This window comes from Cololabis saira, chromosome 16 (assembly GCF_033807715.1).
Source record: "Cololabis saira isolate AMF1-May2022 chromosome 16, fColSai1.1, whole genome shotgun sequence".
NCBI lineage: Eukaryota > Metazoa > Chordata > Actinopteri > Beloniformes > Belonidae > Cololabis > Cololabis saira.
In genome coordinates, this window is record NC_084602.1 from 7,717,320 (window position 1) to 7,733,104 (window position 15,785).

General features: G+C 41.1%; 1 protein-coding gene across 1 annotated transcript; it reads right to left on the reverse strand.

The window, feature by feature from the left end:
* Window positions 1–1,184: 1,184 nt before the first annotated feature.
* cdc25b (cell division cycle 25B) lies at window positions 1,185–15,550 on the reverse strand. The gene is made up of 15 exons (XM_061743819.1): window positions 15,035–15,550; window positions 14,779–14,861; window positions 13,671–13,719; window positions 11,837–11,878; window positions 11,630–11,663; window positions 10,760–10,894; window positions 10,352–10,456; window positions 10,144–10,263; window positions 9,898–9,975; window positions 9,570–9,758; window positions 7,393–7,491; window positions 7,231–7,293; window positions 7,023–7,121; window positions 4,670–4,915; window positions 1,185–1,747 (listed from the first exon to the last, which is right to left on the reverse strand). The coding sequence occupies exons 1-15, from the start codon at window positions 15,241–15,243 to the stop codon at window positions 1,607–1,609; spliced, it is 1,692 nt and encodes a 563-aa protein (XP_061599803.1). The 5' UTR covers window positions 15,244–15,550; the 3' UTR covers window positions 1,185–1,606.
* Between the last annotated feature and the right edge of the window lie 235 nt (window positions 15,551–15,785).

Consider the following 15,785-nt stretch of genomic DNA (forward strand, 5'->3'; position numbering starts at 1 on the left):
CGTAGCAAAAACTGTGGTGTTTTCATGCGTTTGCCGTTCGTTTACACGAAAACGAAGCTCAAAGTCACCAAAAATGAGTTCTGAAAACTCCGGCCAAAGTGGAGATTTTCAAAAACTCCGTCTTCACGTTTGCTTGTAAACAGAGGGAAACAGACATTTAGGCTTCAGAACGTCACATTATGAGACAGAAACGTCACCAGTGTCATGTGTGCGACCTGTGTTTACAATTTGTTTGGCCACCGTCAATATTTTCTTGTATTTATATTCTAAAGTCACACTTAAAAGTAACTCCACTTCTCTGTCAGTCCAAACGAAAGACTCTCATTCCGTCTTCGGAGTAACTGGAAGTTACTCGTGTCATTTGTTGTTTTTTTCCAGGATTCTGATTGGCTAGCATGACTTTATCTTCTCGTTACACTGCCCCCTGTAGGTTTGGCTGCTCATAGCGCCTTAACAGCGTATTTATGCGGGTTCGTGCAACGGTATTTTTCAAAACGTAGAGGGGGAAATATCCGTTTTTGTAAATACCCTATCTGTAAACGTGGCCTTATTCTACTTTTTTTACTTAAGATTTTAAAGGAAAACACTGCTCAGTGCTGCTTTAATTTCATTGTATGCCTCGTACAATGACAAAAGTCTGAGGCTGGGGTTAATTTATCTACCACTTCTTTGCAAATGTCCTCTGACAGTGGGAGCAGCAAAGTCCTCTGATAGTCGGCGCAATTGACTGACTCACTTGTTTCTCAATCAACATTTCACAGAAAAGGCAGACATGCGGTCCATTTGAAATCACACTGGATCTTTATTTCAGCAGCACCCCCCACAAGCCTGCACCAAAATACTGGAGCCACCCTACAAATGATCTGAGATCGTTAGTTGTGCAGAAGGTGAGACGTTCTCTCGCTGAAAAAGCAAGAATTCAAAGCAGAAGATCAAAAGGGCTCACACTTGCTGGCCTGCAGCGTCAGAGACTGCAGTTAACAGGTAGTTTGGTTGCTTTGGTATCTGAGAAAACAAATCCCCAACTATTGCATCTGATCAGGAAGGAACGAGCAGGAATAATCTGCATCTTTTTACAAATTAGGCATGTATCCAATTAGAAATTAAGGACATCAAGAGAAATACAAGCATAGAAATGTGGAATAAAAAGGTCAATTCATATAAAAGGTATTAAAAAAAAAAAAAAAAGAAAAAAAAAAGCACCTCAGTTTGTGAAAGGATTAAATTAAGTGCCTTCAAAAAAAAAAAAATACAAAATAAAAAAAACAATATAAAAACACAGAAGAAGATGGGAGCCAGCGAGGAGACGGAGCTCAGACTTGGTAGTGTGGTTAGGGTGTTATTGCAATCCAACTGTGATTAAAATACTATAAAACAGGCCGTAGGTCCAAAAGAATGCTTCATAAAATCTGGTGGCTGCATCTCAGAAGTCCTTAAAAAAGGTTCTTCATTTCACGTCTTTCTCCTCTTTAAAATTTGCATAAATAAACTTGGTTATTGGTTAAAAATGAAGCTGGACTGTGTCCTGCTGGTGCGACCCCCTGGTGGGCGGGGGGAGGCCGTGGTACCGAGTCCAGGTCCGGGGGAGGTGGGTAGGACCGGGAGATCACAGCTTCTTCAGCCGGCTGTACATGTCCCTCTTGCTGCGCTCCCCGGCCCACGTGCGACTTTTCTGGCGGAATTTCCGCAGATCCTCCCGGTAATCTTCGTGGTGCATGGGCCGGTAGGACTGGGGTTCACACTGCGACTGCACAGAGAAAAGAGACGGGTTAAAATGGGGATAATTTAACCTACTGATGTGTGAAGAGGAACTGCTTCTACCCTGTTTTACTTTAACACAAAGATATTTATTCTGAGTACAAAAAGGCAAGGCAACTTTTATACCCTCTAGTATAGCTCTGCTAAATAAATTATAGCTGCATTATTAATTTCATAATCCACTAGGTTTGGTGTGAAGCACTTTAGGATCATTGTGTTAAGTTATGTTATTGTATAGTGTTGTACTATACTGCACTTAATCACAGTGTTAATCGTTCCATGTCGAATTGTCTTGTATATTGTTCTGTTTTTGACCATGTATTCTGACTGCCACAGATGCAAAAGGACTTTTCGAAAGGACAATAAATTGAAACTAACTTGTGCTTTTCAAAACTAGATGTTTTTAGATCAGATCCTGCTAACGTCTCTGGATGATGAAAACGTGTTTATAGAGTTGGTAACAAACGCAGTTATGTCATCTCGGGCCTGAAGGCCCGAGATGACATAACTGATGACATAACATAAGGCCCTGAAGGGAGGCGTTATCCGCAAAACAAAAATGTAACCTATGGGTAGAGATGCACCGATCAGGATTTTGAGGGCTTGTCTTGTCTGTTTTATTGCAGGCTGAGACTCGTAGAGACGACTTAGACTCAGCTTACAGAGAGTAAGTGTAGCTTACTAGCTTAAGCTTTCCTGTGGTGGTTTATTGTTGTAAACGTCATCTGATCGGCCCGCTTTGAACTATTATTTTCCGATCTCCGATCAAAATCGATAGGGGCATTATCGGGCCGATACCGATCGGTTGCCGATTTATTGGTGCATCTCTACCTGTGGGGTTGTAGAATAACGCGTTCTCTACGTCGGCAGGATTTCTAAGTCGTCAGACAGGTGTAGTTTTCAAAGCGCGGGTGGATGAACATCGGGATGAGTGTTTTTTGGCCGGGTTTTGCTTCTTGCAAAATCCTGGTTTGTCATATTTTGGTGCTTTTCCACTAGTACCTACTCAGCCCGACTCGCCTCCACTCGGATTGGTTCTTTTCCACCAGGGGTCTAACGTGCCGAGTAGATACTTTTCTGTAACTATTCTGCCGAGGTTCTAAGTGGCTGAGTCGGCTGTATCTGACATCATCACACTCCAGGACACCGATTGGTCGGGGGGTTGGAGTCAGACGTCTGAGTCAGGAGGAGGAAATCAGAGAAAGAGACTCTGATGGATTCTTCATTTTATTCAACAGGTAATGGCAGCAAAAGTCTGTTTGCTGATCCAACTCTGAGGTGCAGATGTTCATAAACCTGGTGCTGAGGAGAGAATTAAAAGGGATCTAGACGGGCAATAAGGAACGACCAGATCTACCAGGAACTCTGTCTCTTCATAGCTGCTCACGGCTCCAGCTGACTTTTCAGCAGCACCGAGACAAACTAACAAAAAATTCAAAAGGCGTTGCCGCTTGAAACTTCTCTCACTCTCATTTTTTAACTTGATATGGAACACAAGCCACAGATCCAGCAGCACATCTATCATCTCCTCCAGGTTCTACATCTTTAGTGTTGTTGTCTTCTACTTTAGATCACACAATCAAATACGTCACAGCAGCTTCACTCCAACCTCCTACTTCTGCTCCGGGTGATGGATTGTAGTGGAAAAGAAACCAGAACGAGTAGAGTCGAGTAGGTACTAGTGGAAAAGCGCCATGTGTTCTGTTGTTCAATCAACAGGTTCTGGCCAGACGTGGGTTTATGGCGCCCTCTGAGGATGAGTAGCTCCCCAGTTACTCATCTTGCAGATCCCACCTAGTTCCGGCTAATTTTCTTTATACGGTGAGTATAAAAAGGATAAATAGTGGATCTTAACTCAAATCCCTCCATATTAACCCCAGGGGCCTCCTAAGACCACGACCTGGTTTAATAACACGCAACAGTATAGAGGGTATGGATTGATGTCACATTCCCACTGGACCAGCCCCCTTACTCGCACTGAGTGGCAAAACATCAGCAAAAACAGCTGCAACTAGTGGAGAAGACGGGATAACAGCTGATTATGGGCTTAAATTAAACTTGAGTGACCTGTACAGTTACCCCAAGAACCAGTGGTCCATGGACATTAATATTTGGTACAGTTACCAAGAACCAGTGGTCCATGGACATTAATATTTGGTACAGTTACCCCAAGAACCAGTGGTCCATGGACATTAATATTTGGTACAGTTACCCCGAACCAGTGGTCCATGGACATTAATATTTGGTACAGTTACCAAGAACCAGTGGTCCATGGACATTAATATTTGGTACAGTTACCAAGAACCAGTGGTCCATGGACATTAATATTTGGTACAGTTACCAAGAACCAGTGGTCCATGGACATTAATATTTGGCCACGAATCCAGTTTCCTGATATTTATATTACTTAATTTCTACACCGGGGAAATACACGAAGCAAAGCTTGAAGGCATACAAAAGTCTTGACGCTTGGTCCGACTTCAAGGCAGTATTTGTTGTAGAAACTAAAGTGATGACACCGAACTTTATGATTTGACCGTTTAACGTTAGCTACCCAAAAATCCAACATTACCTGATACAAAATGGGAACCGAAAATCTACGTTTTGGTGCCTGGAATCCAGTTGTTTCTGTGAATTGCAGCGATCCATTTGTCTCTTAAGCTTATTTTTCGGCAGTCTGTAAAACGATAACTCCAATTTCTTTCTAAATCTAAAGCTGTGAAGTCACATCTGTGTCGTCATGCGCATTCCCTTTATTAAGCAAACTCAAGACGGCCTGTACTTGTTTGAAATGGAGACGGTGCTGAATTGATCTCACGTTAGGATCAAAGTTTCACTGAGCAAGTTTTGCAGCTGCTGCCAACCCTCCACCGATTCACAACATCAGCTCAAAGGAGTCTTAAACACCAACCTGGAAGTGAGGGAAGAAATCTTTGTACCCGCCCTTGAGGATGTAGAGCTCGGGGTAGAAGAGTTTGGGGTATTCGTTGAGGGCGCGGTCTCGCTCCCTGACGAAGCGGCACATCCGAGGACCCCGCTCCGACGAGAACTCGCAGTGGAAGACGATCACCACGCGCTTTTCTGCGTGGGACGGGACGATGGGGGTCTTGAGGAGGAAGTCCTCCACCTGGTTCTCCTGGTGCAGGTTCAGGGCTCCCTGAGACAAACAAGACACCCCAGATGCTGACAACGCCGTTTCAAACGCTTGCACCGGCACGAAAAAACAAGCGTGCTCTGCTTATAACTAAGACCCTTTGATACACAGGTAAAAGTTGTTACATCATCAGAAAGTAATGTGCTGATTAAAATGACGACAAATGCCTACAAGGAAATGCCCTCCAAAGCCGTCTCTAAACTATACACGTCTACAGAAATGTAATGGTAACACTTATATTATATCAAATCTAAATGGGAAGTAGGGCTGGGGATCGATTCAAATGTCAAGAATCAATTAGATTCCGATTCTTAAGATTCAGGATTATCAAGATTTGATTGCGATATCGATTTGGGTTAGTGTTATTGAAACTGTCTTTTCAGCTGTTGCATGAATTATATGACTGTAGTTCTACAACATATTAATACTAGTATTATATTGAGATTCAACAGCAAGTATTGGCAGCTAATGATGCTGTAAGGACCAAACAGAACATATGAAATCAGTTTTTCCCACATTCCGTTTTAATTTTTTCCATTTTCGGTCTATTTTGGTTTTTAGCATTTTATGCAAATGTAACCCCAAGACAGTATATAAAGTAATTAAATATAGACAATTTATGCAATTATAACTGAAGCAAAACAGGGCACCAGTTATTCTCGTGTCCAACAAAACTTTCCTTTTTTTGAGCATAAACAAAAAAAATACCAAAAGTTGTAATGTAATGATTAATATGAGAATCCATTTTTTTTTCAACACAGGCCAAAATTTCAGAGTGTGCAAAACACAACACAGCTCTACGAGCTCCAAACGCTGGAGAGTTGGGATGGAAAAATCTGACACGTCTCTGTCACGCCTCAAATTAGAAGCAAACAGACTGGATTACAACAAAAATGTTGGAGACAATGTGGAAGCTATAATGCCAACCACAGTCACATTTTCTGGTCATGTGCCAAATTACAATCTTTCTGGGATGACAGTATTGGGCTTTTGGAGGTCATTTTAAATTATAAGTTTCCCAGGGAGCCTCAGGTTCTGTATCTGGGAATGATCCCAGAAGGAGTTGTTAGGAAAGAAGATACCTATTCAAAATAGTGATTGTTGCCTATAAGAAGGCCGTTACAAGAAACTGGTTGAAAAGTGACGCTGCACAAAGACACTGGATGGACATTATGGAGGAGAATCTACGCAATGGAATAAATGACCTTTCATCTACGAATCAAAGCAGGTGACTTTACACAAAACTGTCTTTGAATAATGTCAATTTTCTTCAAAAACAATGCTCACTCAACTTAATAAGAATTGGTATGCCCCCTCTTTTACTGTTTTACTTGATTTCATGTTATGTACCGTTACATGTGTGGGTCAATGATGTGACGCCTATATTTTCTGAAAAACAGATTTTTTTTTTCAATTCAAAAAAGGTTTAAATGGATTAAAAAAAATTACCATATATATGAACTACCTGTCCCACATATGGACTCACTTGAATTTTACAAAAAAAAAAATACTCGTTATTTGGGATTTTGTTGTTATTTTAAGCGTCAAAATGTCATGTGGTGCGACCGTCCGACCAGGACTCTTGTTTTGAAATCACTCAATGTTTTTAAATCAATTTTCTGCCCTATCTGGCATGATTTCCGAACTGTCTTGTAGTGTGTAAGATTGCAACACATTTGTATTTATATTTCCATCATAATATACAAACAAAGTTTGACTGATGTCCATTTTATGAAATATCATGTGGCACGACCATTAAAAAAAAAAAAAACATTTGTATAATACTGAAAACTTGTAAAAAAAAGATGTAATTTATTAATTTATTTTAATATGAATCATGGTTGCGCCACATTACTTTTTTTAAGGCTAGTGCCAATTCATCTTGACAAAAAACTCTGAAATCACTTAATTTAAAATCTTTATATGAATTTATGTGTACACAACATTCTTAATGTTTGAACTACTGCAATAGATATTCTTTCTATTTAAAAAAAAAATTGACCTGTGGAAAATCCTTTTTCGACATTGACCCGTATACGTATACAAAAATAACTAAATGGAGTCTAAAAAAAAAAACCCAAAACAAGCGTGCTCATAGCAGAAGACTCACTTTAATGTGTCCTCCTTCAAACTCGTAGGGGTAGCGGCAGTCGATGACGATCACTTGCTCCACCAGATGTTCAAACTGGCCGTTCAGAGCTGCAACCATCTGAAGGACCAGAGGACACATTTGTTAAATCAAGTAGCTTTCAAACCTTTCTTATTTTTTAATTTAAAGGTTGTAAAGTCCCCACTAAAGACTTTCTGGTCCACCTCACCATGTCTGGGGTGATGTACTTGAGGTCTTGATGTTTTCCCTCCACGGTGGGTAGTACGAAAGGCTGGAAGAAAAAAAAAAAAAGGGGGGAAGTTGCAGTGATGTAAAGCCATTTCACTCCAGTCAAAGCGACGCAGCCGAGAGGTTTCTCCGTCTTGCGTACCTTCGTGAAATCTCCGATTAGCTCGTTGGAACCGTCGTCCCAGTACTTTTCAATCTCTGTCTGGCAGAAGGACTTGGACCTCTGGAGCAGCGCGGAGCTCTGAAACGAGAGCACGAGCACTTAGAGACAAATCAAGGTCGTCTAGAAAACCTCTGAAGAAACAGACCTAAGCAAAGGTGACAGATGAGTAAATACTCACGTATACCCGGCTTAAAAAACTCTGAATTTTCTGTATTCTAAGAAACATTTCACTCCGATTAACCTTTTGTGATAAATATCAGGCGTCCAGAGGTGGTATGGACAGTTTGCCTGACGCTAAATTTGATGTTGGGACATCGGCTGGTGTTCTTTTGCTGAGGTGCGTTTGTTCCAGAGGTGGGTAGTAACGAGTTACATTTACTTGAGTAAGTTTTGTACTTTTAGGATTAGTTTTGAATCACTATACTTTTTACTATTACTTGAGTAGATTTGTGAAGGAGAAACTGTTACTCTTACTCCGCTAAATTAGGCTACATTGAGCGTATTACTTTTCTTTTATCCACGTCAATCTTATGACATCACTGAGTGATTCTTTGGGAAAAATGTTTGTTTTTGCATGTTTTGTCAAATTTAAACAGACTCAAACACAGAGTTTCTATGAGTTCATGGGCTTGTTCTAGTTCTGCATGGTTAAAAAAGAAGTACAAAGGCGTGAGATTTTGTGCTACTAGTGCTTACATTTTTTTTATTCTGTTATTTTATTATTTATTAAAGTACTTGAAATTACTTTAAAATTATTTTAAGCTATTTTTTATTAATTTATTTTATTGATTTAATTTGCCTGAGGATGATTATTTTGTACTTTTGTCTGTTTAAATGGTTGTGTTAAAAAAAATTAATCAGATGTTACTCCACAGTTACTCAGTACTTGAGTAGTTTTTTCACCAAGTACTTTTTTACTTTTACTCAAGTAATTATTTGGATGACTACTTTTTACTTCTACTTGAGTCATATTATTCTGAAGTAACAGTACTTTTACTTGAGTACAATTTTTGGCTACTCTACCCACCCCTGGTTTGTTCCTGCTATTTATCAAAGTCTTCATTTAAAATGAAAGCAAAGCTTTTTTCCTTCCTCGTTATCAGAGAGATTTAAGACTACACATTAACAAACAGTCAAGCGCTCTAACGTGTGAGACCATTAGTGCGTCTGAAATGCCATACTAAACAGTACATACTCAAAAAGTACACTTTAGTTCGTCACACTTTTGAGTAAATATCAGTAGTATGCATTAATTGGGATGTACTACTCAGAGCCACACGGCACTTCCTGCCATTGGGAGGGGGGGTTGTTACCATGGTAACAACTCCTGTCACAGCAGCACCGCTCTTTCCCGTTTATCCTGGCCCAAACAAGATGACATTTCTCCTCTCTCTCATTCGTAAACTTTGCAAATACATCCCCTCACACAATGTGATAAATTAACTCATCTGGTTAATATCTTATGGAAACCAAAGCGATATCCCACCCAATTCCTCAGATCTGAATTGTAGAGTGATGATGCTGCTGCAGCTTTGCTTGGTACCGGTAACGTTATCCTCCATTTTTGTTGCTAAGTATCTGCAGCACTTAGCAGCCAAACAACGCTGCATTGCATTGTGGGATGTTTCTGTTTAGCTAGTGTCCATCAATTCATACCAATACATTTCTCCGAAATGAGTATGGATAGTACATACTATTGTACGTACTACACTGCAAAAACTCAATCTTAAGAATATTTGTCTTATTTCTAGTTGAAATGTCTAATTTTTAGTCAAAAACTAGACATTTTAACTAGAAATAAGACAAATATTCTTAAGATTTTGAGTTTTTTTGCTTGTAATGAGAAGATCAATCTTGTCCCACTGGCAGATTTTTCTACTTATTTCAAGTGAAAATTTACTTGAGACAGGTGAAAATTGTCAAATAAGTAATTTTTCTGGTAATGACTCTTATTTTAAGTGTAATGAGATTTTGACTAAAAATTTGACATTTTAACTAGAAATAAGACAAATATTCTTGTTAAGATTTTGAGTTTTTGCAATGTAATGTTTCGGACACACTATAAAAAAATCTGTTTTTTATCTACTCATGAGGGAGAAAGTATGGGATTTGGGACACAGCTCATGACTGATTACGTCTTGTGCGGCGAGACTCACCACCCTGGGGGATTCTGGGTCCTGCTCCATGGTGGTGACCTGGGATCCTGCCACGCTGCGCCGTCTCTTCACTCTAATGGGGGTGTTTTCATCTGTGGGGCAGTCGGGGCGTTTCATGGAGGGACGGGACACCGGGCTGGGCGTGGAGGGCGAGCGGAACAGGTTTCTGGGCCGGCACCGAATTATGGGCTGGAGATACAGAAGATGGAGGAAAATATGAACTCCCGGCATTCAGTACGTCAGGATCTGAACTTGACGGGTGGTTACAGTGTGACAAATTTAAATGAGCCAAGCAAATGAGAGAGAGAAAAAAAAACCAAACACTTACAGAGTCCTCTGCTGCCCTGTCAGCCATCAGCGGCGCTGTGAGCAAGGTGGCCATTCCCATCGGCATCCCAGAGTCGCTCTGTAAGTAGCAGAGGGGCACAAGACAAAAACTGAGCGGCCATTGTTTTCCTTTAATCCTTTCCTAGTCGTGGCAAAAGGTTGAGAAAAGTGTGGCATGAAAGAAACAGGGAAAACAATCCCTGGGACACTTTCAGAAGGATTTCATGAGTCTGTGACTGTGTCTCACCTCCATGTCGTCAAGCGCCTCCAAAAAGCCATCGTCGTCCTCGTCGTTTAGAGGGGAGGAACCTCTCATGGGGCTGGAGTCACAGAAGTCCAGCATCTGGACTGCAGAAGGTGAGGAGACCTGCACAAAGACCAGACAAAGAGGATCAGCCCCTTTCAGAGCCGGAGCACAACCAGAGAAACCAGCAGGCGTGTCGAGCTCCTCGCACCATGAGAGCCGGAGCAGAGTTGGGACGGAGGGCCAAGGTGTCCTGGAAGGAGCGCAGGCGATTTCTTGACACGGGCTTGGATGGTTTTTTGAATTCGAAGCCCTCCTTTAAAGACAAGACAACTTTCAGATAAAGAGGAATCACCAAACACCTAAATGTTTTCTCAGATGGAAATCTCCAACCAGCTAAACTTTTAAATCTATTTTCTAGATCTATTGTGTTAAGACTGCTTTTAAGATATACACTCAATAATAAAACGCATGGAAAATTCCACCAATACAAAAAGGAAATAACATTTAAATCATAAGATACAATGCCATCGCCATGACAACAAACGTGAAGGCTGTGTCGTGAGAATGCAGGTGAGCTTCAGAGCTGCAGATGTGAGAATACAGAGCAGTTTCTGACCTCTGGCATGTTCTCCTTGTTGTGCTGAGATGTGGAAGCGGCATTTGTTTGAGTGGGTTTCTGGCCGAATGTCCCATAGCGGTTGGAGCCCGTCTCCTGACCCTTCAGAGCCGGGCTGAAGCCGAGGAGCTGCAGCTGAGAGGGACACAGAAGAAACAAATTTAAAAACAAGGCCCAACAACCAGAATCTGCCTCTATGCACATACTGAAAGAGCAATAATTCAATTTTCCAAAACAAATAACCAAATTTGTAACAATGAACTGGGATGTCAAGGTGATTTACAGGACTGTCTCAGAAAATTAGAATATTGTGATTTTCTGTAATGCAATTACAAAAACAAAAATATCATCCATTCTGGATTCATTACAAATCAACTGAAATATTGCAAGCCTTTTATTATTTTAATATTGCTGATTATGGTTTACAGTTTAAGAAAACTCAAATATCCTATCTAAAAAAATTAGAATATTCTGGGAATCTTAATCTTAAACTGTAAACCATAATCAGCAATATTAAAATAATAAAAGGCTTGCAATATTAATGAATGTAAGGCATTTTTTTTTTTTTTTTTTTTTATAAATTGCATTACAGAAAATAAATAACTTTATCACAATATTCTAATTTTACCACAGACTCCTGATATGTCAACAGGCCATACGGTACATGTCATTTGTCCTTTCTAATGCGTGTTCTGTCTCTCCCCAAAAACTCAAGATAGTAAGACGATACTTCAGTTGTGCATAAAAGGAAAAAAAAAAAAAGCGCAGAATTGTTGAATTCTGTTTGTTGACCTGGAGACTACTCAAATTACAATATATATATATATGTATATATAAATAAAAAACAGAACATATAATAAGACAACTTACTGGTAAAGAGTTGTTTCTTCGAATTGTCCTCTTCCTATAATTAACAAAAGGAAATGGATGAAGTCAATACAAGTCAAATTAACAGGCAGACAGACTTGTTTAGTGTGAAGAATGAGCGACTCCCGGGAGTGCATCACTTGTTAAATGACAAGAGGCCGTTGCAGCCCAGCAGTTAACAGTGTTTTTATTGATTGGAAGGCAACTTACTCGTTAATAACTTTAGTTGACTGTTCAATGGCCCGTTCAAATCTGTAACAGAAGAAATAAAGACAGTCTGCATTTGTTCACAAGTTTCAAGAAGATGCTGCGCATTAAATAAAAACATACATTTGCAATATGTTCCTCTGAGAAAGGCCAGAAACCGTCGAAAGTCAACCGTCGAAAGTCAACGGTGGACTCAGACTAAACGGCTCTTAAGGCTCTTTGAGGAAACCTCAGTGATGTTGCAGCGAGCCGGAGAGTCATGGAGAACTGATAAACTGTTGAATATCAGCTTAAACTCTGCTCTACAGGACTGTCTCAGAAAATTAGTATATTGTGATAAAGTTCTTTATTTTCTCTAATGCAATTAAAAAACAAAAATGTCATAAATTCTGGATTCATTACAAATCAACTGAAATATTGCAAGCCTTTTATTATTTTAATATTGCTGATTATGGTTTATTTTTTGAGATAGGATATTTGAGTTTTCTTAAACTGTAAGCCATGATCAGTAATATTAAAATAATAAAAGGCTTGCAATATTTCAGTTGATTTGTAATGAATCCAGAATATATGACATTTTTGTTTTTGTAATTGCATTACAGAAAATCACAATATTCTAATTTTCTGAGACAGTCCTGTATACTGTTGCTCCAATCCTGTGTGTTCTGGTCGCTTTATTTCTCAACACTGACCTCCAAGTCTGTACATGCTCAACTTTTTAAACAGAGATTGCCTGTTTTTGTAATGTTACACCATTAAAGAAACAAGTTATGGAAACTAGGCCACTCCTGTGGTGCAGGAAACACACACAACTTCCTTCAATGGGTACACGGTTGCTATGACACAAAGCACCTAGACACTGCAGAGAATCCAGAGCCCCTTTGAAGAACCTGAAGGAACAGCTGGACTGTAGGAAATAAATGCACAGATGCAACTGAAGGCCACCTGTATGCTAAACAAGGAGCTGAGAGCTGGTGAGCAGCTCAGGGGGAAGGGCGGGAGAATGGAGGCAGCAATCAGCTAAATCGACCATATGCCTGCTGGAGCCAATACCGCCAAGCCCTTTTCTACAAGGAGTCTTTGTTCCAGGGGGGAACGTGCCCCATTCAACCCAGACGAGGAGAAGGGAAGAGCAGTTCAGTGGGGGCACCCTCATTTCTATAGCAGTGACACACAAAAAAACTCCAAGCCTTTTCTCCTATTGAAATAACACTGCATAGGGAGAGTGTGCCAAAACCCAGAGGGGGGTGGGTATTATTAAACCCAAGCACAGTCCCAAAGCCTCCCCCACCCTGAAAACTCCCGGGTAACCCAACAGCTGTAAAAGGACTGAGCTCTTGCTTGCAGGGTCAGTGTGGAGAGCACACCCCCCCCTCACATCAGACGGCAGCAGGTGTCTGCAGGGACTCACCCATGGGAGAGCTAAGGGGCCACCCAAGACCAGGCAGCGGAGGATAATGCAGACAAACTGCTGGAGATAACAATTCTGAGCTGATGCAAACAAGTCTCGCCGTCAGCAACTTTTAGATGTCAAAGATCCGCCCGTCTCTGTGACCACAGAAATTGGTGGTAAATGTTAAAAGATTTTCATCTCATCTGCCTCATATCATATGTTAGATAATCCACTTGTGTGATTATCGAAAATAAAAACCGTGAACCAGTGATCCTAACGCCAACGGTAGAAACAATAATCCTGCAGATAAATGGTGTCTGGCTGAGCTGCACCCAAACATAGGGTGGGGGGCCGGCGGGGTGGGGGGCCCAGAGGGGTGAGAATAGGAGCGCAAATGAAGGGTTAACTGATTAGATGAGACGGCAGGCAGACAGCGGGACTTACGCGTCTTCCACTTCCCCATCCGAAGGGCTGGGAGGATCCATACCGAGGCCTGGAGGGGGATGTGGAAAAATCACAGTTACACAAGCATCAGGATATAACACACAAAATAGTGGGCTGGAACTGTAGTTGATCAATTACCAGATAGTAGTTTTATTTCAAAACCAATTTTATGTATCAATGGGTACAAAAAAAAAAAATGGGGCTCAGACTAGTTATTTTCTATTTTAGATTGAACTTCAGGAGTTCAGTAAATTGTCTAGTTGGCACCAGGAATATTTATTGAAATAAATATGCCCGGGAAGATGAGGACATTCAAACAATGTAGTGATTAGCATTTTTGCTTAATAAATTATCATAGCATGAATAGTTTCCCCTTCTGTTTATATAAATATAAAAATCAGCAGAATCTTCTCCTCTTCCCTTCTTCCCCATTTTTATTTATTATAAGTATCTCAGCCACAATTTTTGTCCATTGTTCCTGTAGTTTCTTGTGCTGGCCTCCTTTTTTCTCTTTTGTGCATGTTTGCAGGCCGGAGCTTCAGGAGCTGCGCATAGAGACAACCTTTGTTGTTAGACGCTATATAAATAAAAATTGAATTGGAGGTGTTTAATCCAGGTGCCATAAAGTAAAAATCCTGTCCAGCACTTGTTCCAATCGGTCACTAAACCAGCTCCTCTGCAGGTAGATGGTAGGTTGTTAGTGAAAACACCGGTTTTAAAAATTTACAGGCTGATCCACAGGAATATGTTTTAATGAGCAAATATCAGCTTAATGTAAAGAAAATTATTTGACCAATGGTGCTTTGAGACTGACCCCATTTCAAAATTGGTCTTAATTTAAGATTGATTCAAAACTATTTTTGATTTTGTAAAGAAAAACATTAAAGCACATCAGCCACTGGCTGTATCCACACTTTCATGTCCACATCCACAGATAAAGTGGAGTATGGACTGAAACCAGGCCGTGATGGCATCACTGAGCAGACAATGGCTGCAATAAGGCTGATTTATAGTTCCGCGTTACACCAACGCAGAACTACGGCGTAGGTTACGCGGCGACGCTCTGCGTCGATATAACGCAGAACCATAATTCAGACTAAAACCTCACCAGCATCCGAGGAGACGTCCGAGCCGAACGAGGGGACCTTCTCCAGGGTGGCATGCTTGCTCCTTTTCGGGGTGTCAAAGAGGCTGTGCGAAAAACAGAGAATAAAAAGGAAAATAAGTGAATAATGTAAGCAGAGTTTTGCTTCCTGCAAACCAAACAGGAGCAACACATGAATGAAAGCTCACATCTTCCAAAAAAGACGTGTAAAATACGTGTATAAGCGCATGGAAAAGAACATGTGTAAGTTTATAAGCACCTTCCGAGTCCAGCTAGGTTGTTCATCACCAGAGCCAGGTTGGTGACCGGGGACATCACCACCTCGGGGCCCGGGGAGGACAGCTCCCTGCAGCGGGGGTTCACTGCGCTCAGCTCGGCCAGCGGGAGCAAGGAAAGCCCGGGGATCGTGTCGGGCCTTTTCTTAGCAGCGGCGTTAACCGGACTGGTGCGTTCAAAGGGGGAATCCATTTTCCTTTTTCCTTTCTCCAGTGTGGATAAATCCCAGCTGAGGATGTTAACTTTCTGCTTGATTTAACGTAATCAAGACAATATCGACCCAATTAAAGACGCTCCAGGGGCTTCACGGTTACGCGGAAGCTAATCGGTCGAATTTACGAGCGCATTTCCCAGAAAATAGGATCCAAAACCCCGGTTGGATGCGACTCGGTGGCTCCGCTGGGAACAATACATTCAGCCGGTGTTCATCGCTATTGTTAGGGTGGGAGAGCTGCAGCAGGACGTGTATCCTCTCTGACAGCCCTGGCGTGTGAGGACGCTCGCAGGCTGCACGTATTTATGTTTAAAACAGCAGAGCAGGAGCGGCAAAACCTCAGCCAATCAGAGACGCTGTCTTGTCGGCTCAGCCAATCAGAGGCCGGGACGCCTCCCCAGTTGTTTTCTCACCGGATGGAGAAAAGAAAAAGGATGTGACACAATTATCTTTTCTGTCATTTTTTTTTTTTTTTTTAAATTGAACACAATTTTTAAACAACAAAAACACATTTTATACA

Bases quoted from the DNA above. Each gene is read 5' to 3' on its own strand.
- cdc25b (XM_061743819.1), bottom strand. From the start codon at position 15,243: ATGGATTCCCCCTTTGAACGCACCAGTCCGGTTAACGCCGCTGCTAAG. The intron at 10,457-10,759 runs GTCAGAAACTGC...TTGTCTTTAAAG, and splicing joins ACAAGGAGAACATGCCAGAG to GAGGGCTTCGAATTCAAAAA. The intron at 9,759-9,897 runs GTAAGTGTTTGG...CTGTATCTCCAG, and splicing joins ACAGGGCAGCAGAGGACTCT to CCCATAATTCGGTGCCGGCC.